This window comes from Salmo salar, chromosome ssa05, assembly GCF_905237065.1.
Source record: "Salmo salar chromosome ssa05, Ssal_v3.1, whole genome shotgun sequence".
In the NCBI taxonomy this organism is placed as follows: domain Eukaryota; kingdom Metazoa; phylum Chordata; class Actinopteri; order Salmoniformes; family Salmonidae; genus Salmo; species Salmo salar.
In genome coordinates, this window is record NC_059446.1 from 56,566,974 (window position 1) to 56,587,527 (window position 20,554).

The following is a 20,554-nucleotide window of genomic DNA, read 5'->3' on the forward strand; positions in this document are numbered from 1 at the left end:
GCCATCATGAGGTTGCTACAACTTAGCCTACGAATAAAAGTTTACAATGTAGGTGCACACAGGTCGAGAGAACATTTAGTTTAATCAAGGTGACAGAAAGTGACACATTCAATACCACCTTGCACACTCTTGCGTGCACCTAGGTGATCTAGGGTGTAATCATTAGTCTAAACAGTTTCAAATTAGAGTTTCTAATGGACAAATTCTGTTATTTTTATTCACATTTTCTTCCGTTTAAGAATCGTTGGAATGAATACACCCCTGATCACCAGCAAACACGGTTCACTTTCATATCAGCCACATACAAACGGCATGATCACTTTGCTCATTGTATAATTCTCTCGCATCTATGCATTCTCTTCCTCTCAACTTTTCCCTTTGCTTGTGGACTTCATTGTGACCAGGCAAAATAATATTTCCAAGTTAAACATTCATACCATAATCGCTAACCACTATACACAGCCTACATCGTTGTGTCACCATATTAGCTAACGTCATAGTCAACGTGACTACTAGAACTAACGTGTTAGAAACCCACTACAATCATGCAGTACAGCAAGCAGTTTACTAGTTACACCGGTGGGCCGGGTGGCAATAAATCAATCCAGTGTTGGATAGCCATAGCCAGCTAGCTAACATAGCATTCCTCTCTGTTTGACACGGGTGTTTGAGTAGGCTAAACTAGCTAGCTGTATTCACTAGCTAAGTAAGTGAAAGTGGAAAGAAATACTACGAAATATAGCCCTCTCTCTTGCTTTTCCTTCATTTTTGACAAAATTATTTTGTTAAAAACTGTTCAACTATTGTCATTCTCTCTGAGTCAACTACTCACCACATTGTATGCACTGCAGTGCTAGCTAGCTGTAGCTTATGCATTCAGTACTATATTTATTCTCTGATCCTTTGATGGGGGGAAATGTCAGTTTATGCTGTAAGAGCTCTGATATGTTGGAGAACGTCCTCCAGAAGTTGTCATAATTACTGTGTAAATCATTGGAGGGGGGTAAAAACCATGAGCCTCCTAGGTTTTGTATTGAAGTCAATGTACAGAGGAGGACAGAAACTAGCTGTCCTCGGTTATACCGGCTATACCATGGTGCTACCCCAGAGAGTGCTATTGAGGCTACTGTAGGCCTTCATTCTAAAAGAGTGTTTTAATCAATTATTTGGTGACGTGAATATATTTAGTAAAGTTTTATCTAAAAAGAACAACTTTAATGTTCCACTATTAAACATTTTCGGAAATTCACTGGAGGAGGACGGTCCTCCCCTTCCTCTGAGGAGCCTCCACTGGTGTGTATAGCGTATGTCTAATTAATCACTACACAAACACTGTAGCATGCTTCAGCATTCTCAAATGTGAATTCATAGTGATCGATGTTTGGCCCAGGAGTGTGAAGGTGAACGGAAAGGCTGGAGCAACGAACCGCCCTTGCTGTCTCTGCCTTGCCGGTTCCCCCCTCTCCACTGGGATTCTCTGCCTCTAACCCTATTACAGGGGCTGAGTCACTGGCCGTACTGGTGTTCTTCCATGCCGTCCATGGGAGGGGTGCGTCACTTGAGTGGGCTGAGTCACTGACCGTGGTCTTCCTGTCTGGGTTGGCGCCCCCCCCCCCTTGGGTTGTGCCGTGGCGGAGATCTTTGTGGGCTATACTCGGCCTTGTCTTAGGACGGTAAGTTGGTGGTTGGAGACATCCCTCTAGTGGTGTGGGGGCTGTGCTTTGGCAAAGTGGGTGGGGTTATATCCTGCCTGTTTGGCCCTGTCCGGGGGTTTCATCGGATGGGGCCACAGTGTCTCCTGATCCCTCCTGTCTCAGCCTCCAGTATTTATGCTGCAGTAGTTTATGTGTCGGGGGGCTAGGGTCAGTCTGTTACATCTGGAGTATTTCTCTTGTCTTATCCGGTGTCCTGTGTGAATTTAAATATGCTCTCTCTAATTCTCTCTTTCTTTCTCTCGGAAGACCTGAGCCCTAGGACCATGCCTCAGCACTACCTGGCATGATGACTCCTTGCTGTCCCCAGTCCACCTGGCCGTGCTGCTGCTCCAGTTTCAACTGTTCTGCCTGCGGCTATGGAACCCTGACCTGTTCACCGGACGTGCTTGTTGCACCCTCGACAACTACTATGATTATCATTATTTGACCATGCTGGTCATTTATGAACATTTTAACATCTTGACCATGTTCTGTTATAATATCCACCCGGCACAGCCAGAAGAGGACTGGCCACCCCTCATAGCCTGGTTCCTCTCTAGGTTTCTTCCTAGGTTTTTGGCCTTTCTAGGGAGTTTTTCCTAGGGAGTTTTTCCTAGCCACCGTGCTTCTTTCACATGCATTGCTTGCTGTTTGGGGTTTTAGGCTGGGTTTCTGTACAGCACTTTGAGATATCAGCTGATGTACGAAGGGCTATATAAATAAATTTGATTTGATGTGTGGTTTTCTATACATTCCACTCATCTAATACAAATCTAACCAAATACATTTTTTAAATTGTCATATGCTTCGTAAACAACAGGTGTAGACGAACAGTGAAAGTCTTACTTATGAGCCCTTCCCAACAATTCAGAATACAATAAAACAATTAAAATAATAAAAGAAAAGACATTAAACACGAGAAATTATTACAAAATGAGCAATGATAGGTTGGATATATACATGGCGTACCAGTTCCGAGACAATGTGCAGGGGTACGAGGAAATTGAGGTAGATATGTACATATAGGTAGAGTGTGTGTGTGTGGCAAATGTGTGTCGGTGTGTACGTGTTATGTGTAAGTGAGTGTATGTATGTATGTATGTATGTATGTATGTATGTATGTATGTGTATATGCGTTGAAGTGTCAGAGTAAGTACAGTACCAGTCAAAAGTTTGGACACCCCTACTCATTCCAGGACAACGAAATATCACATATGGAATCATGTAGTTACAAAAAAGTCTTAAACAAAATCAAAATATATTTTTATATTTGAGATTCTTCAAACAGCCACCCTTTGACTTAATGGCAGCTTTGCCCACTCTTGGCATTCTCCCAACCAACTTCACCTGGAATGCTTCTCCAACAGTCTTGAAGGAGTTCCCACATATGCTGAGCACTTGTTGGCTGCTTTTCCTTCACTCTGCGGTCCGACTCATCCCAAACCATCTCAATTTGGTTGAGGTCGGGTGATTGTGGAGGCCAGATAATCTGATGCCGCACAGTATCACTCTCCTTCTTGGTCAAGTAGCCCTTACACAGCCTGGAGGTGTGTTTGATCATTGTCCTGTTGAAAAACAAATTATAGTCCCACTAAGCTCAAACCAGATGGTATGGTGTATCGCTGCAGAATGCTGTGGTAGCCATGCTGGTTAAGTGTGCCTTGAATTCTAAATAAATCACAGACAGTGTCACCAGCAAAGCCATCACACCTCCTCCTCCATGCTTCACAGTGGAAACCACACATGCAGAGATCATCCGTTCACCTACTCTGCGTCTCACAAAGACACGGTGGTTGGAACCAAAAATCTCAAATTTGGACTCATCAGACCAAAGGACAGATATCCACCGGTCTAATGTCCATTGCTCGTGTTTCTTGGCCCAAGCAAGTCTCTTTTTCTTATTGGTGTCATATAGTAGTGGTTTCTTTGCAGCAATTCAACCATGAAGGCCTGATTCAAGCAGTCTCCTCTGAACAGTTGATGTTGAGATGTGTCTGACTTGAACTCTGTGAAGCATTTATTTAGGCTGCAAGTTCTGAGGTGCAGTTAACTCTAATGAACATATCTTATCCTCTGCAGCAGAGGTAACTAAGTCTTACATTCCTGTGGCAGTCCTCATGAGAGCCAGTTTCATCATAGCGCTTGATGGTTTTTGTGACTGCACTTGAAGAAATGTTCAAATGTTCCGTATTGACTGACCTTCTTGTCTTAAAGTAATGATGGACTGTTGGTTCTCTTTGCTTATTGAGCAGTTCTTGCCATAATATGGAATTGGTCTTTTGTTATTTGTGTGTGTGTGTGTATGAGTGTGTGAGGCATCAGTATGCATGCGTACGTATGTTGTGTGTGTGAGAGCGTATTTAGCGTGTTTGTGTTTATGTGTGTTGGGGTGTCAGTGTAAGTATGTGTAATTGTGTGGGTAGAGTCCAGTGTGTGTGTGCATAGAATCAATGCAAGAGAGTATGTGCAAAAACGGGTCAATGCAGGTAGTCCAGGTAGCCATTTGATTAGCTATTAAGCAGTCTTGTTTAGCAGTCTTTTGGCTTGGGGGTAGAAGCTGTTCAGGGTCCTGTTAGTTCCAGACTTGGTATACTGGTACCACTTAGCTTGTGGTAACAGAGAGAACAGTCTATGGCTTGGGTGGCTGGAGTCTTACAATTTTTTGGGACTTCCTCTGACACCCTGCCTGGTATGGCTGGAAGGAAGCTCAGCCCCAGTGATGCACTGGGCCGTACTCACCGCCCTCTGTAGCGCCTTCCAGTCGGGTGCCTTGCAGTTGCCATACAAAGCCGTGATGCAGCCAGTCAAGATGCACTCAATGTTTCAGTTGTAGAACATTTTGAGGATCTGTGGGCCTATGCCAAATCTTTTCATCCTCCTGAAGGGGAAGAGGCACTGTCGTGCCCTCTTCACAACTGTGTGGGAGTGTGTGGACCATGTTAATTCCTTAGTGATGTGGACACAGAGGAACTTGAAGCTCTCAACCCACTCCAATACAGCCCCATCGATGTGGATGGGGCCATGCTCACACCTCGGTTTCCTGTAGTCCACGATCAGCTCCTTTGTCTTGCTGACATTGAGGGAGAGGTTGTTGTCCTGGTCTCTGCCAGGTCTCTGACCTCCTTCCTATGAGCCATGACCAGCCTTTTCAAAGCATTTCATGCCTGCAGATGTGAGTGCTATGGGTCAATAGTAATTTAGGCAGGTTACCTTGGTGTTCTTGGGCAAGGGGATTATGGTGGTCTGCTTGAAACATGTTTCTATTACAGACCGGGACAGGGATAGGTTGAAAATGTCAGTGAATATACACACACACACACACACACACACACACACACACATACATACACACACACACACACACACAGCGCCTTCAGAAAGTATTCATCCTACTCCACATTTTGTTATGTTACAGTCTGAATTCAAAATTGATTAAATAGATATTGTTTCTCACCCATCTACACACAATATCCCAGAATGAGAAAATGAAAACATGTTTTTAGAAATGTTTGCAAATTTGTTGAAAATGAGATACTTCTGTATTTAATTTACATAATTATTCACACCCAAGTAAATACTTTGTAGAAGCACCTTTGGAGGCGATTACAGATGAGTGTCTTTTGGGGAAAGTCTTCATGAGGTTTGCACAGCTGGATTGTATGATATTTTCCTATTATTATTTTTTTAATTCTTCAATACTATACTAAAAGGAAACTGTAGTATATACTACTGTAATGAATGTGTTTTTGCGGACTGTAGTATACTGTAATGTTTACTGGAGTGTTTTTGCGGACTGTAGTATACTGTAGTATTTACTGAACTGTTATTCAGACATTAATGTAATATTTACTATACTGTTTTTGTTTTATTATTTTTGACAGTGCCTTCGGGAAGTATTCAGATCCCTTGACTTTTCCAAATTTTGTTACGTTTCAGCCTTACACTAAAATTAATTAAATTGTTTCCCCCCCCAATCTACACACAATACCCTATACTGAGAAAGCAAAAACAGGTTAATTAAGAAATGTTTGCAAAATTATTATCTTTTTTTATATCACATTTACATAAGTATTCAGACCAGTACTCAGTACTTTGTTGAAGCACCTTCGGCAGCGATTACAGCCTTCTTGGGTGACGCTGCAAGCTTGGCACACCTGTATTTGCAGAGTTTCTCCCATTCTTCTCAAGCTCTGCTCTCAGGTTGGATGGGGAGCATTGCTGCACAGCTATTTTCAGGTCTCTCCAGAGATGTTTGATCAGGTTCAAGTCCGGGCTCTAGCTGGACCACTCTAGGACATTCAGAGACATGTCCCGAAGCCACTCCTGCTTTGTCTTGGCTGTATGCTTAGGGTCGTTGTCCTGTTGGAAGGTGAACCTTCGCCCCAGTCTGAGGTCATGACTGCTCTGGAGAAGGTTTTCATCAAGGATCTCTTTACTTTGCTCCGTTCATCTTTTCCTCGATCCTGACTAGTGTCCCAGTCCATGCCGCTGAAAAATATCCCCACAGCATGATGCTGCCAGCACCACGCTTCACCGTAGGGATGGTGACATGTTTTCTCCAGACGTGACGCTTGGCATTCAGGCCAAAGACTTCCATCTTGGTTTCATCAGACCAGAGAATCTTGTTTCTCATGGTCTGAGAGTCTTTAGGTTACCTTTTGACAAACTCCAAGCGGGCTGTCATGTGCCTTTTACGGAGTAGTGGCTTCCGTTTGGTCACTCTACCATAAAGGCCTGATTGGTGGAGTGGCTGCAGAGATCGTTGTCCCTATGGAAGGTTGTCTCATCTCCACAGAGGAACTCTAGAGCTCTGTCAGAGTGACCATCGGGTTCTTGGTCACCTCCCTGACCAAGGCCCTTCTCCCCCGATTTCTCAGTGTGGCCGGGTGGCCAGCTCTAGGAAGAGTCTTTCTTGGTGGTTCCAAACTTCTTCCATTTAAGAATGATGGAGGCCACTGTGTTCTTGGGGACCTTCAATGCTGTAGACATGCTGTACCCTTCCCCAGATCTGTGCCTCAAAACAATCCTGTCTCGGAGCTCTGACAAATCCTTTGACGTCATGGCTTGGTTTCTGCTATGCACTGTCAACAGTGGGACCTTATATAGACAGGTGTGTGCCTTTCCAAATCATGTCCAATCAATTGATCTGGAAACAAGATGCACCTGAGCTAAATTTTGAGTCTCATAGTAAAGGGTCTGAATACTTACAGTTGAAGTCAGAAGTTTACATACACTTAGGTTGGAGTCATTAAAACTCGTTTTTCAACAACTCCACAAATTTCTTGTTAAACTATAGTTTTGGCAAGTCGTTTAGGACATCTACTTTGTGCATGACACACGTCATTTTTCCAACAATTGTTTACGGACAGATTATTTCACTTAATCACAATTCCAGTGGGTCAGAGCGTTTACATACACGAAGTTGACTGTGCCTTTTAAACAGCTTGGAAAATTCCAGAAAACGATTTCATGGCTTTAGAAGCTTCTGATCGGCTAATTGACATCACTTGAGGTGTACTTGTGGATGTATTTCAAGGCCTACCTTCAAACTCAGTTCCTCTTTGCTTGACATCATGGGAAAATCAAAATAAATCAGCCAAGACCTCAGAAAAACAATTGAAGACCTCCACAAGTCTGGTTCATCCTTGGGAGCAATTTCCAAATGCCTGAAGGTACTACATTAATCTGTACAAACAATAGTACGCAAGTATAAACACCATAAGTCCACGCAGCCGTCATACCGCTCAGGAAGGAGACGCATTCTGTCTCCTAGAGATGAATGTTCCCTGGTGCGACAAGTGCAAATCAATCCCAGAACAACAGCAAAGGACCTTGTGAAGATGCTGGAGGAAACGGGTACAAGAGGATCTATATCCACAGTAAAACGAGTTCTATATCGACATAACCTGAAAAGCGGCTCAGCAAGGAAGAAGCCACTGCTCTAACACCGCCCCAAAAAAGCCAGACTACGGTTTGCAACTGCACGTGGGGACAAAGATTGTACTTTTTGGAGAAATGTCCTCTGGTCTGATGAAACAAAAATAGAACTGTTTGGCCATAATGACCATGGTTATGTTTGGAGGTAAAAGGGGGAGGCTTGCAAGCCGAAGAACACCATCCTAACCGTGAAGCACGGGGGTGGCAGCTTCATGTTGTGAGGGTGCTTTGCTGCAGGAGGGACTGGTGCACTTCACAAAATAGATGGCATCATGAGGAAAGAAAATTATGTGGATATATTGAAGCAACATCTCAAGATATCAGTCAGGAAGTTAAAGCTTGGTCGCAAACTTCCAAAGGTCGCAAACTTCCAAAGCATACTTCCAAAGTTGTGGCAAAATGGCTTAAGGACAACAAAGTCAAGGTCTTGGAGTGGCCATCACAAAGCCCTGACCTCAATCCTATAGAAAATTTGTGGGCAGAACTGAAAAAGCGTGTGCGAGCAAGGAGGCCTACAAACCTGACTCAGTTACACCAGCTCTGTCAGGAGGAATGGGCCAAAATTCACCCAACTTATTGTGGGAAGCTTGTGGAAGGCTACCCAAAACGTTTCACCTAAGTTAAACAATTTAAAGGCAAGGCTACCAAATACTAATTGAGTATGTAAACTTCTTACCCACTGGGAATGTGATGAAAGAAATAAAAGCTGAAATAAATCACTCTACTATTATTCTGACATTTCACATTCTTAAAATAAAGTGGTGATCCTAACTGACCCAAGACAGGGAATTTTTACTTGCACTAAATGTTAGGAATTGTGAAAAACGAAGTTTAAAGGTATTTGGCTAAGGTGTATGTAAACTTCCGACTTCAACTGTACGTAAATAATGTATCGGTTTTAATTTTGAATACTCTTGTATAAATGTAAAAAAAAAACTGTTTACGCTTTGTCATTATGGGGTAGTGTGAGAACATTGCTGAGGATTTTATATACATTTTAGAATAAGGCTAATGTAACAAAATGTGGAAAAGGTCAAGGTGTCTGAATTCTTTCTGAAGGCACTGTAGAAGTGGAGGCTTTCTGCTATAGGAAACCTACAGCAGAAATAGTAAAAGAGCACATTTTCTACAATCTGTAGCTAGGTAGGACTGGGGTCTAAATAGATTGTTCAGCACTTCTGCTCTTTCATATAAACTGTAGGGAACACAATATATTATCTCTACTTGGCATGTTGGTTTCTCACTTACGGGTGGCACAAATTGCGATATGGGGGAGGGGAATGGGCAGTGTATATGCAAATGAAAAAAGTGTAGTGTTTTTGCAGACATTACTGTAGAATTGACTACAGTGCTTTTATAGTAAGTACTGTAGTATTTACTATAGTATTCTACAGTATTCTAAAGCATTCTATAGTAAGTACTACACATAATTGAGGGATACTAGTGTGTAGTATAGTATACTACGGTTTATTCTAGAATTCTATAGTAAGTACTATAGTCTTCTGTAGCATTTGTTCATGTGGGTCGCTTCGTAAATAGTATGGTCTGCAGCTTATCATGAGGTATTCTAACTCAGGTGAGCAAAAACTTGAGACTTCCATAACAATACAGATCGCGAACCAGCTGTTGTTAACAGACACACTACAGTCTGCTGTCTGGTCTTGATGAAAAACCAGCAAGATGTATATTGTCCATGTCCTCGTTCAGCCACGACTCTTGAGAAATATAGGATATTACCGTTTTTCAGGTCCTGTTGATAGGAGACTCGAAATGAGCTCATCCAGTTTGTTATCCAGTGACTGTACATTTTCCAAGAGAAAAGGGGAGGGATGTTACTGTTAGTTTCAGTTTGTGTTACATGACTTATGGCCTATTGCTCATTTGTCTCATCCTGCTAATTTTACTCTAGGATGCTCATTAATGTCAAATCCTAAGGTCAAGACGATTGGTGAAAGGTCCTCATTCATTATCTTGGAGAAGGATCACTACATATTCATGCCATATGATAATCAATTCATCTATTTAAAATGTTCAACTGTTGATCAAACCACTTGTGCGTGTGTGTGCATCCAATCCACTGTGCACCCATTCAGCCCTTACAGACCCCTGACCAGAAGCAGACCTTTTCCCTATGAATGGATAGCGCCACCTTCCTGGATCTATGACCATATCGTGTACACATCCATATAATCCTTTCAGATCTAAAATAAGTGTCTAGGGGTTTGAACAGACAGGGTGTGAGTCTCAAACCAACCCCTTGCCTTATTGGCACCTCCCTCCCAGATTAGAATGTAGCCCATCAGTGAGCAGTGGTGGATAATTATTGACAAGTGGCAGAAGCTAAGGATTGGCTTGAACAGAGTGATTCTGAGCCACCCTTCGTATCAGTACCCATGACAACACCTATTTAGGTATTTGTTAATATTTTAGTGGGGGGGGGGAGAGGAGTGTGGCTACTGTTTGTGTAAGTGGCAGGACAGATATATAATCTGGATATATGCAACGCTGTTCAGTTAGAGCAGAACGAGGTGGACACTAAAGGAGGGAGGGTAGTGAAGTTTGAGGATGTGATGTTTAAACAAGTCATAAGGTTATGGAGTGTTTGTGAAATAGTTGATTTGACTGCTTCTCCAGAGGGTGGGCCACTCCCCTTAGTCTGACATGTTTATGGAGAGAGGGTGAATATTATATTTGGGAGGTGGGATTAAGGAATTTAATCATTCTAATATCCAGCGAAACTATACGTATCCAAAAGTGACAATTTACCACTACAGTAGACGAAGAAAAAAAATTAAAGCAACAATAAATGCTTTCTTGCACTGGTAAGAAGGAAACCTTAGAGTGAGTTAAGGTTGAGTAAGGATTTAGGGATGATCTTGAAAGTACTATCACATCTTTAATGCTACATCATGTTACAGAACGGCTCCAAATTTGCACATCTGGTTAGGTGCAAGTTTACAGACGCAATTGGAGTGAAAAAACTATCAGTTCTGGGAATCTTATTCCTCTTGTAAATCAGTTGCATCTTTAGCACCATGTCATACATTTGACTCTGTACATCATGGCTCTCCAACCCTGTTCCCTGTTTCCCTTGTAAAAAGCATTTGTTTTGTATAATTTATGACAAAAAGTTGTTCAATATTTCTTACTCTTAAGAAGTCACTTTCCACAAATAGATTGTGTTATATCCTCTTCACATCTAGCCTGGCTGACGCGACCCACGTGACTACACAGCGGAGCTGTGACCGAGAGCTGTCTCAGCCAGACTAATTTACAAGTGTACAAAATGGCCTCTTGCAAGACCGTCAACCAAGAGCCATGTTCAGCTACAGAAATGGTATCCCACTCAGTTTATCCACTTCACCCAGTCAGACGAAACTTCACAGGTGCTTGACTAATCTTTTTGTTTATTAATCGTTGTATAAGGCCACTCTGGACTGTGCAGACTTCATTGAGAGAGGAGGAATTAAATCACATTGTCCTTGTTACATTTTCAATGCCCTGTGGTGAACTCCATCTTCTGGTGCTTGCACCCTGGACAGCATAATCACATCATAATGGAGTGAAAGTGAAGTTATACATCAACCGAAGCAAACTGAAAAGCACAAATAGACATCATGATGTAATAAACCACTGCATGAAGTGTTAAAAGGTACATGGTGCATGTAGCATACGTCTTACGAATCACTACACAAGCGTACACTGTAGCATGCTTCAGGAGACTCAAATGTGAAGTCATGCTGTAGTGGTCTGTGTGTGGTTCTCTGTACATTCCACTCATCTAATACAGGGTCTCTGTGTCATGCATAATCAGGCTTCATATGGAGTAGAAAAGGTAAAGACAGACTACATAGTGAAGCAGGTCATCCAGGAGATTCCTAGATCAGATAGTAGCGCACACACAAAAACACACAAACCTCAGCATACCTGGAGTCAGTGGAATCCCATCTATTCCCATGTCACCATACAACCGCCAGCACAACTATCAGGCGTCCAATGCTTTCTCTCTAAGCCATCTTTGGTTTCAGCCAAGTGGCCCGAGTCCTCTATGTGATGCACACACAGAGGTTCAATTCCCAGTAGGGATCTAGATTAAACAATCATATTGGTCAGGGGGGTCCAGACAGTGTGCAAAGAGGAAAGTCAGAGGACAAGCCATGCAGTGAGGAGGACATTGCACTGGGGAATTCTAGGGGTGACAGATTTTTGCACAAAATGAAAGAATGGCTAGTGGGGAAATGCTGTAAATGCTAACCCAGTTTACCTATATCAATCTTTAAAAAAATCAGTGCTTCAGCAGAATAAGTACAACCAATGAGTGTACTACACAGTCAACGGGCACCAGTTTTCACATCACTTACCAGTGCCCGATTCTGTTTATAGACCTAATTAGTTATAGTGGTTTCTGGTCACCCATGGACAAAGTTCCTTGTTTTCAGCTCTCCTGGTTTTCAAACCTTTCAGCCAATTTAGAGTATGGAGACAGATCCCAAGTCTCGGAATATGGAGAGCCCACTAGGACTTGAATCCCTCAGTTTTAAGCTACGTTGACAATCATAGGAAACCAACATAAAAGCTCCATAAGGTAATAAACAATAACATTAAAAAAAAAAAATTGGCAAAGACAAACCACCATTCTGATGTGAATATAGCCAGCCCACCTGAAGGCAACGCATTGATCATTTCTATTCTACTTGACACAAGGCAAAATGCAACCCCACATCAATGCAATCTAGAGATTGAAGGAGATAACTGGAGAAAAGACACATTCTGATTGTAGTGATGAAACCCAAACATACCAAAAAGCTGTGCCAGAACTGTGAACCTACTGTGAGAAAATCCTACAATAAATCAGCCTGATATTCAGGGCCTGTATTGTGCAGGTGTCTCATACTAGGTGTTCTGATCTAGGATCATGGTTGCCTTTAAGGTCATAATGAATTTGATATGAACACAGAACCTGATCCTAGATCTGCACTCCTACTCAGACGCTTTATGAAGATGGGCCCAGGGGGTGACTGCCATGCTAACTGCAAACAGCACTTACCCCTGTCAATATTCAGGATAGCAGCTTCACTTCGTATAATATTAAACTGTAAAATCAGTTACATATGGGTCGTTCCGAAATTAGTGCCTGTTACAAATATTAAAAGCCTGTTATATTAAATGAAGTGCCCATTAATACTGACCACATGGAACATTTTATAAATCTGATTTAATGTGAATGAAGACTTTTTAAACTGCCAAAATTCAGCATTTTGACATTTCTCTCTAAGCATCCTGTGACTTCTAGGAAGATTTTAACCCACTTAATTTGAAAGCCCTAGTTATTTTGTTGCTTTGATAAAGTAATTTCTGAAGACTTCATTGTTTCATGTGATTAGTGATTGATTTTAAAGTAAAAATAAAAAAATAAAAAAAAACTGAACTCACGTTTTAATATGGTGAAATTCCTTTTTAAATATTTCTCTAGTCAAATCATAGCGTACAAGCAGGTGAGCTGGTTCTACTCTTTTGGCAATTTTCAGTTTTTTTGTTGTTGTGGGAAACAGAGCAGGTTGAACATAACAAGTCTACCCTGTTACCCATAAATAGACAGGCTAGAAATGTTTGAACAATTTAATTTGCATTAAATTGCCCCTCCCTGTTGCACACAACAAGCTTCCATTCCCTCTGTCACGAGGGGATTTATGGCTGATTTAACCCTGTTACTTTATTTGGCACTTACTATGGTAATTTCTAAAATTTTTAACCTCAAGATGGGAAAACATGTTTTGAACATGTGCTCTTTATGGCAGAATGTTAAAATTGGGTGAAATCAAGGCACCTAATTGGCAGAAAGACCCATATGCTATTGCAATATCAGTAGCATAAAATGGTTTGTGATGTATTTATTCTATCCCCTAATCTTGCTATCTATCACTAGAAACCGGTTCCATTCATAACTCTCGACCTGAAGTTCTACTAAAAGGACAAATAGAACAAGACAGGTTTGCTAAGGCAACAGGGGTTTTCGGCAGCGATATAAACTCATGAGTCGGTCTTTTTCCTCTCTTCTATCATAAGTCCCTTTCATAGAGTCAAAGTCATTGGAGTGGTGAGATATAGCTGGAGAATCAGAACTAGGGTGGAGAATGCTACAGTAATTCATCCAGACAGACACTGACAGACAAAGCCTCGGCCCACAGATTCTATCTAGGCAGTGGAGAGCATTGGTCTTCAGTTCAGAGTCTCTGCTATACTATTGATAACGTTTTAGTTGAGAATGCTGATCAGATCAGAGGAAGGAACAGAAGGAAAAGGCATGTGTGTGTATAATGGCCTCTAGTCCAATAGGGGGAGCCACCCACCTCTCCCCACTGCATTTTATTTTATTTAACTAGGCAAGTCAGTTAAGAACTAATTCCTATTTTCAATGACGGCCTAGGAACAGTGGGTTAACTGCCTTGCTCAGGGGCAGAACAACAGATTTTTACCTTGTTAGCTCGGGGATTCGATCTAGCAACCTTTCGGTTACTGGCCCAACGCTCTAACCACTAGGCTACCTGCCGCCTGTAGGCATTGATATGAGGTTCAGTTGAAGGGTGAAGGCAAAGAAAGGAGCGCTTTAAGGGCCCAGGGCCCCTCTGTCACATCCCTGCTCCCAGGCATAAGTTAGGAGGGGAGAGTTGGCGGCAGGAGGGTGGTGGATGGGAGTGGGTAAAGGTGGTCCAAGTCAGTGGTTCTGTTGTTTCTGTCGGAGCTTGGCTAGAGGTTTGGCGGGGGCGTCGACCGGCGGCTTTGCTGGGACTTTGGCAGGGATCTTGGGGGACGGGGCCGTGGCATGCAGGCCTGCCTCTGTGCCGATGTGCACAGTGATGTTGGTGTAGAGGGGGAAGTAGTCACGTGACAGCACCTCATACTCCACCGTGTTCATGCCGTCCAGCTTCCACGTCTGACGCGTCTTGGCCAGCATGTTGAACCTACGGGGAGGCAGGGAGAGGGGAGTTTAGTGATGGACTGTGGGTTTATTCAACAGACCTAGGTCTTATTTGACAGAGGGCAACATTCAGAGGTAGCAGATGGAAATGTACTGATAGGCAGCATATTCTATTTAAAATAATCTGAACGTGTCACCCTACTAAATGGACCCCAGCCATACACAAACACATGCATGCAATGCACACACAAACACACGTGCGTGTCAGTCCTGTACCATACCTCCTGGGGTTCACGTCGTTTCCCTTGTCCAGCTTGTGTTTGATCATCTTGTATCGGCCCACCTTCACCGATGGACGAGAGATGAACATCCCTCCTAGGGATACTCTGAGAATGGGAGAGAGGGAAGGAAAGGAATTTTAATTGAGTCATTATCAATTATAAATAATAAGATTATTCAGTATCTTTAAATGGTATCATTTTGTTAGACAGAACAAACCACAATGGGTCCATAAGCTCAATGAATTGGCTCAATGCTCCACCCCCAAAACTCCCAAGGACCCCCTCTCACCTGACTCCAATGTCATCGTCCTCTCCTCCCCAGCCCCAGTAGTTGTTGGGGAAGCCGTTCATCTTCAGGTAGTGCAGTGGAGACAGCGCTGACACCCCTCCGAAATACATCTTGTATGGCAGCCTAGGAGAATGACAGCGGATTCAAATAAAAATTAAGGATCAGATAAGGAACAAGTGAAATCAGAAATGAGTGAAGCCACACATAATGAAAGAACTAGAGTATTCACAATTAAAAAGGAATACATTGTGTTGAATAAACTTGTGAAAATCCAAAAAGAGGAACTAATAAACCATGAGGGGAAAAAGCCAAACTAAAATAAAAAAAGAGAATAGACTGACTTGTATCCAAACTTGTCCATGGCGATGGCGGTGTGCTTGGGGTTGGCGTCGCACATGTAGGTGTTGCGGTCATCCTCAGGGATGAGGTCCACATCATGGAAGAACAGGCAGTCCCAGTCCTCCTCCCGCATGGCCTCTCGGAACCCAACGTTCATCAGCTTGGCCCGGTTAAACGTGTAATTACCAGCCTAAAGAGGGACAACAGACATTTTTCGAGACCCTTACGCCAGCAACAACTGAAAAATATTCAATCTTGACATGGTTTCTATACAAATAACAGGTTATTCAATATGAACGTTCAGTATTTCCCCTAGGATTTATTTTAGCAGCGGTGGCAAGGGTAGCGGGGTGCATTGCTGCAAGTGATAGCGCAATGACATGCTAGCTGTTCCCATAGACTTCCAGTCATTGAGCTTATGACTATCCATTTAAAAGCGCGTCTCAGCAGAACTATAGGTAGATAAAGATATACATGGCAAAAAGTATGTGGACACCTGCTTGTCAAACATCATTCCAAAATCATGGGCATTAATATGGAGTTGGTCATCCCTTTGCTGCTATAACAGCCTCCACTCTTCTGGGAAGGCTTTCCTCGATGTTGGAACACTGCAGCGGGGACTTCCTTCCATTCAGCCACAAGAGCATTAGTTAGGTCGGGCACTGATGTTGGGCGATTAAGGCCTGGCTCGCAGTCGACATTCCAATTCATCCCAAAGGTGTTCGATGGGTTTGAGGTCAGGGCTCTGTGCAGGCCAGTCAAGTTCTTCCACACTGATCTCAACAAACCATCTCTGTATGGACCTCTTTGTGCACAGGGGCATTGTCATGCTGAAACAGGAAAGGGCCTTCCCCAAACTGTTGCTACAAAGTTAAGATTTCCCTTCACTGGAACTAAGGGGCCTAGCCCAAACCATGAAAAACAACATCCCCAGACCATTATTCCTCTTCCACCAAACTTTACAGTTGGCACTATGCATTAGGGCAGGTAGCATTCTCCTGGCATCCGCCAAACCCAGATTCGTCCGTCAGACTGCCAGATGGTGAAGAGTGATTCATCACTCCAGAGAACGCGTTACCACTGCTCTAGAGTCCAATGTCATGGCGAGCTTAATACCACTCCAGCCGACACTTGGCATTGCGCACGGTGATCTTACGCTTGTGTGCAGCTGCTCGGCCATGGAAACCCATTTCATGAAGCTCCCAACGAACAGTTCTTGTGCTGACGTTGCTTCCAGAGGCAGTGTGGAACTCGTTAGTGAGTGTTGCAACCAAGGACAGACGATTTCTACGCGCCACGTGCTTCAGCACAGATGCTTGAACTGCTACTAGCCTGCTGCAGATGCTTCAACTGCTACTAGCCTGCATTACCTTGTTTGAGCTGAGTGCAATCTGGCATTGGTTATGCAAAAAAACTGCACACATGTAAAGTCAGGAATAAATGGTTTAGACATGATGCTGTAACATCTTTCTAATGATAAATGCCTTAGCATCTCAAAACGAACCTGGCTCTAACTTGGTAGAGGTTGGCTTGGCATTCATATGTTGTAGGTAAACAACAAGCAGGCAGTGCCAACTTGACTAACAGTGTGAGGGTAAGACAAAGTGCTTGTTTATTGTTTAAGCAAAGGGATTGCTACAAGTTGTTAAGAAGATTAAGCCTTCAGGTGAACATTTTTCAACCACAACGCTGTGTGTGTTTCCATGGTTAGGACACCAGAGGGTGGTTTTGATCTAGGCTGAATGTATAATTGGCCTCACCACTACAGTTAGAAGGTAGTCCAATTGAATATGTTTTTTGGTCAATTGTAGGAAGTGTAAAGAACATCTTCATACGGATAGGCTGTGTTACAGACTGCACAATCAATTGATAACATTAATGTTGTCTTTGAAAACAGCAATCAGCAGTTTAAACAATAAAGTTTTTTTCACGAACCCATTTCGGTAAAAGGCTGAAGGATGGGGCTGGTGAAATGTGTAACCACTCCAATTCATAGAGCTATGGATGCAAGGACTGACCATTCATGACATAGTTTTAACCATGTTTTGAGGCTAGACAGTGTCTGTTTACAAACATTGGAGTAAAACAAGCTTATATTTTGGGTTCTCATGGAGTGTGACAGTTGAACTAAGCTCATGAGGTATTTATAAGTTGTATTGTTCAAGAATCAAATGGGTACATCTTCATTTACACATCCAAAAATGTATGTAGCAACTGAAGATTGCCCCTTTAAAAATGAACCTTCTGAAAGTGTGTGGCTGCACATATGCATTTCACCTGGTGGATGACGTAGATACCGTAGTTGAGCTGCTGTCGCTGTAGGAATGGGTGAAGGTAGTAGAGGAGGAACTTCAGGTGGTGCTCCCGGTTTCTGTGGGGAATTATTATGGCGGTGCGGTGCCGCGCCTCACAGTCAGGCGGCCTGTATCTCCCCCCACGGACCACCAAAGGATTCTTCCGCGCCACTTGGGCCAGTGTCAAGCCGGAAGGGAAGTAGACGTGGATCGGTCCACCTGAAAAGAGAAATGGGGTGAGAAGAAGTCCGATGTCATAACAGCATTTTATTGCTAGACCTATATCATAACACAAATGAATTCAAAATCAGTAGGTTGTCCATGTTAGCATGCTCGTTCTAACAGGGTTTTTTGGATTTGAGATCAAAACTTTTACATGAGACAGTACAGAATGCAGCGTGGCCCCTTTTATCCATGCTGTTCTGTCATCTCATATAAAAAAAACATTGCATCTCCAATCCAAAATGCTGCAATAGAGAGAAAATTTTTAGCTTCATTGTCCAAATAAATACATAGGGGAGCGTAGCCTATGTGCTTTGAAGTTTGTCACTTCAAAGTCAGTAACCACTGCAAACATATACTTGTGGAACATAAAAGGGCACAGCAAAACAGTGTAGGAGCCTTTGCTGTAGGCAAATCTCTTGGTTTCAGTGCGTATATCCACATTTCAATGAAAAACAAAGTAGGAAGTTGGACTCAAGGTAAACTGACCATTTGAAAACAAGTATATTCAGTCCCTCTAGTGAAAGCGTACAACAAACTCTCCTGTTGGATCAGCCGCCACCAAGTCTCGGCTCAGTTTGAATGATCTCAAAGTCAAAACACATCCTTCCTTCTCTTACCAGGAGCCATCAGTGAACTTTGATCCAATCCTGACTGTATAGGTGAAGCCAAGGTTCCACCATATCATGTCTACTCAAAATTTTGGTAACTTTCCCAGAAATCCTAGTTGAAGGACTCCCGGAATCACAACAGAATAAGCAGGAAATACAGAATTCTCCAACCAGGATTTGGCAAGCCCGCTACCCATCCAACCTGGTCAGATCAGTAGCCAACTAACTAGCAAGGACAGTTGCATGTGTGGAATTATTCGGAAATTCCCTTCTACAACAAACCAACAGAGGCTTTCTGACTGCCCACAGTTCACATTACTTGATTAGTGTGCCAGAGAACGTATCTGAGCCACTTTATTTTTACGAGAAAGTATTGTTCTGGCGTACATTATAAAAAACATTCCCTCTTCAGTTTCATTCTGAAGAGGGAATGAAATAAGCGATACGGGGGAGGGCTGGATAACTGAAGACAGCGGCTGGTGAACTCAGAGAAATAAGATGGGGCTGCCAGTTCTAGGACTTCTGTGTGTGAACTCACCTATCAGGGGAGACGTCTTGGGGCAGTAGGGCATGTCCTCGCCCCGGCCGTGGGCCTTGGCCAGTAGGGACAAGTTGGCGTAGACGTCACCGCCCGTGTGATTGCTTGCGTGGGGCGAGCTGGCACCGGACGTCCCCGACGCAGTGTCCAGCTTGCGGAAAATCCTGATGAAGTACGACACTCGCTTGTGGTAACCCTCGCGGGACAGCAGCGCCATGACAACCAGCTGGACACCCAGGAACATGAACAGGTAGCGCCATTTTGACTGTAGCCACGTCGCCATGTCACAAGGACCTTGGAGAGCGGTTTGGTGATATGTTTGGCTTCGTTAGTCCTAGCAACCTACACTAGAGGAACGCTGTGGTTAGGTGAAATACGGGGTGGGATTGTCAAGTCGGTACGGAGGTGTATGTTTTTACTGTAAACAAGTGTGCACTGTCAGTACTGTGCAACTGTATGATATGACAAGTGCAACAGGCAATGGGTATGGAGGTGTGTGAATGAAAAGTGCAAAATCCTTGAAATGTTTCTTTTAGATATTCTTTTCAGATATTGGAGTGTAATATGAAGTTAGATCAAGTTTATAGTAAAAGCAGTGAGAAACCAAGAAAGGCACTTTGGTTTAGCTGATCACTGGAGAAGCCAAAAAAAATGAGGCAAAAGAAATATCCTGAAAAAAAAGACGTTTTTATTTCAACCTCTCGTCCCACCACAAGTTGAGATGTGTCGATCTCCAAAGTCTGCTGGTGGCCCTCTGGTTCATCGATGGCGTGTGGTGGCGATGCCAGCCCAACATCATGCTACTAGAATTCCAGTGTCCCAACCACCACCACAGCTCGTTTGTTTCCAGTAAAACGGCTGACTGGGTGCGGTCTTGTGTTCTCTAGCCGCTACTCTCATGGGGGCCCCTTTAAACAAACAGCCACCAACAAAGGGAGGACAGGGGCCTATACAGCGGCCTATCTTTTACAGAGGATTATGGTTTCGTTTGGCTTGACAAGGCTGGCTGCCTAGAGAGGTAGAAGAGGGAGTGGACCAAAACCAGTACAGTGGGAGGAGTGGTCAGGGGCTGGCTGGGTCTGTGTGTGTGTATATATGTGTGAGTGTTAGGGGAAGGGTGTGGGGACGGGGCAGACAAAGAGCAAAGAGAGAAAGGGGGAGGTCCGATGGCGACTGCAGCTATTGTCCCATTCTGACTGACACACTGGGCTGAAAAACGCTTCCAAGGGGAAGAGGTCCACCGGGCCTGTCGGACAGGGGCTCGGACCAAATCACGAGAATGGTGCTCTGAAAGACAATGAGAGGGGTAGGTGGTTAAGAAGTTGTTACGATTTAAATCCTATAAAACAATCCATTGTTGCTGCTAGCCTCTTTCCCAATTAGACTAACTTTACCACAAATGATGCACAGCCGGAACAAACAGTTTGTTT

The 20,554-nt window shown here is 43.3% G+C and overlaps 1 protein-coding gene across 1 annotated transcript; it reads right to left on the reverse strand.

Moving 5' to 3' along the window:
- Positions 1–11,021: 11,021 nt before the first annotated feature.
- On the reverse strand, positions 11,022–20,241 carry LOC106605235 (beta-1,4-galactosyltransferase 3). Its single transcript, XM_014200658.2, has 6 exons — positions 19,125–20,241; positions 17,737–17,972; positions 15,462–15,649; positions 15,121–15,243; positions 14,832–14,936; positions 11,022–14,593 (listed from the first exon to the last, which is right to left on the reverse strand). Exons 1-6 carry the CDS (start codon positions 19,405–19,407, stop codon positions 14,347–14,349), a joined length of 1,182 nt encoding a protein of 393 aa, XP_014056133.1. The 5' UTR covers positions 19,408–20,241; the 3' UTR covers positions 11,022–14,346.
- Between the last annotated feature and the right edge of the window lie 313 nt (positions 20,242–20,554).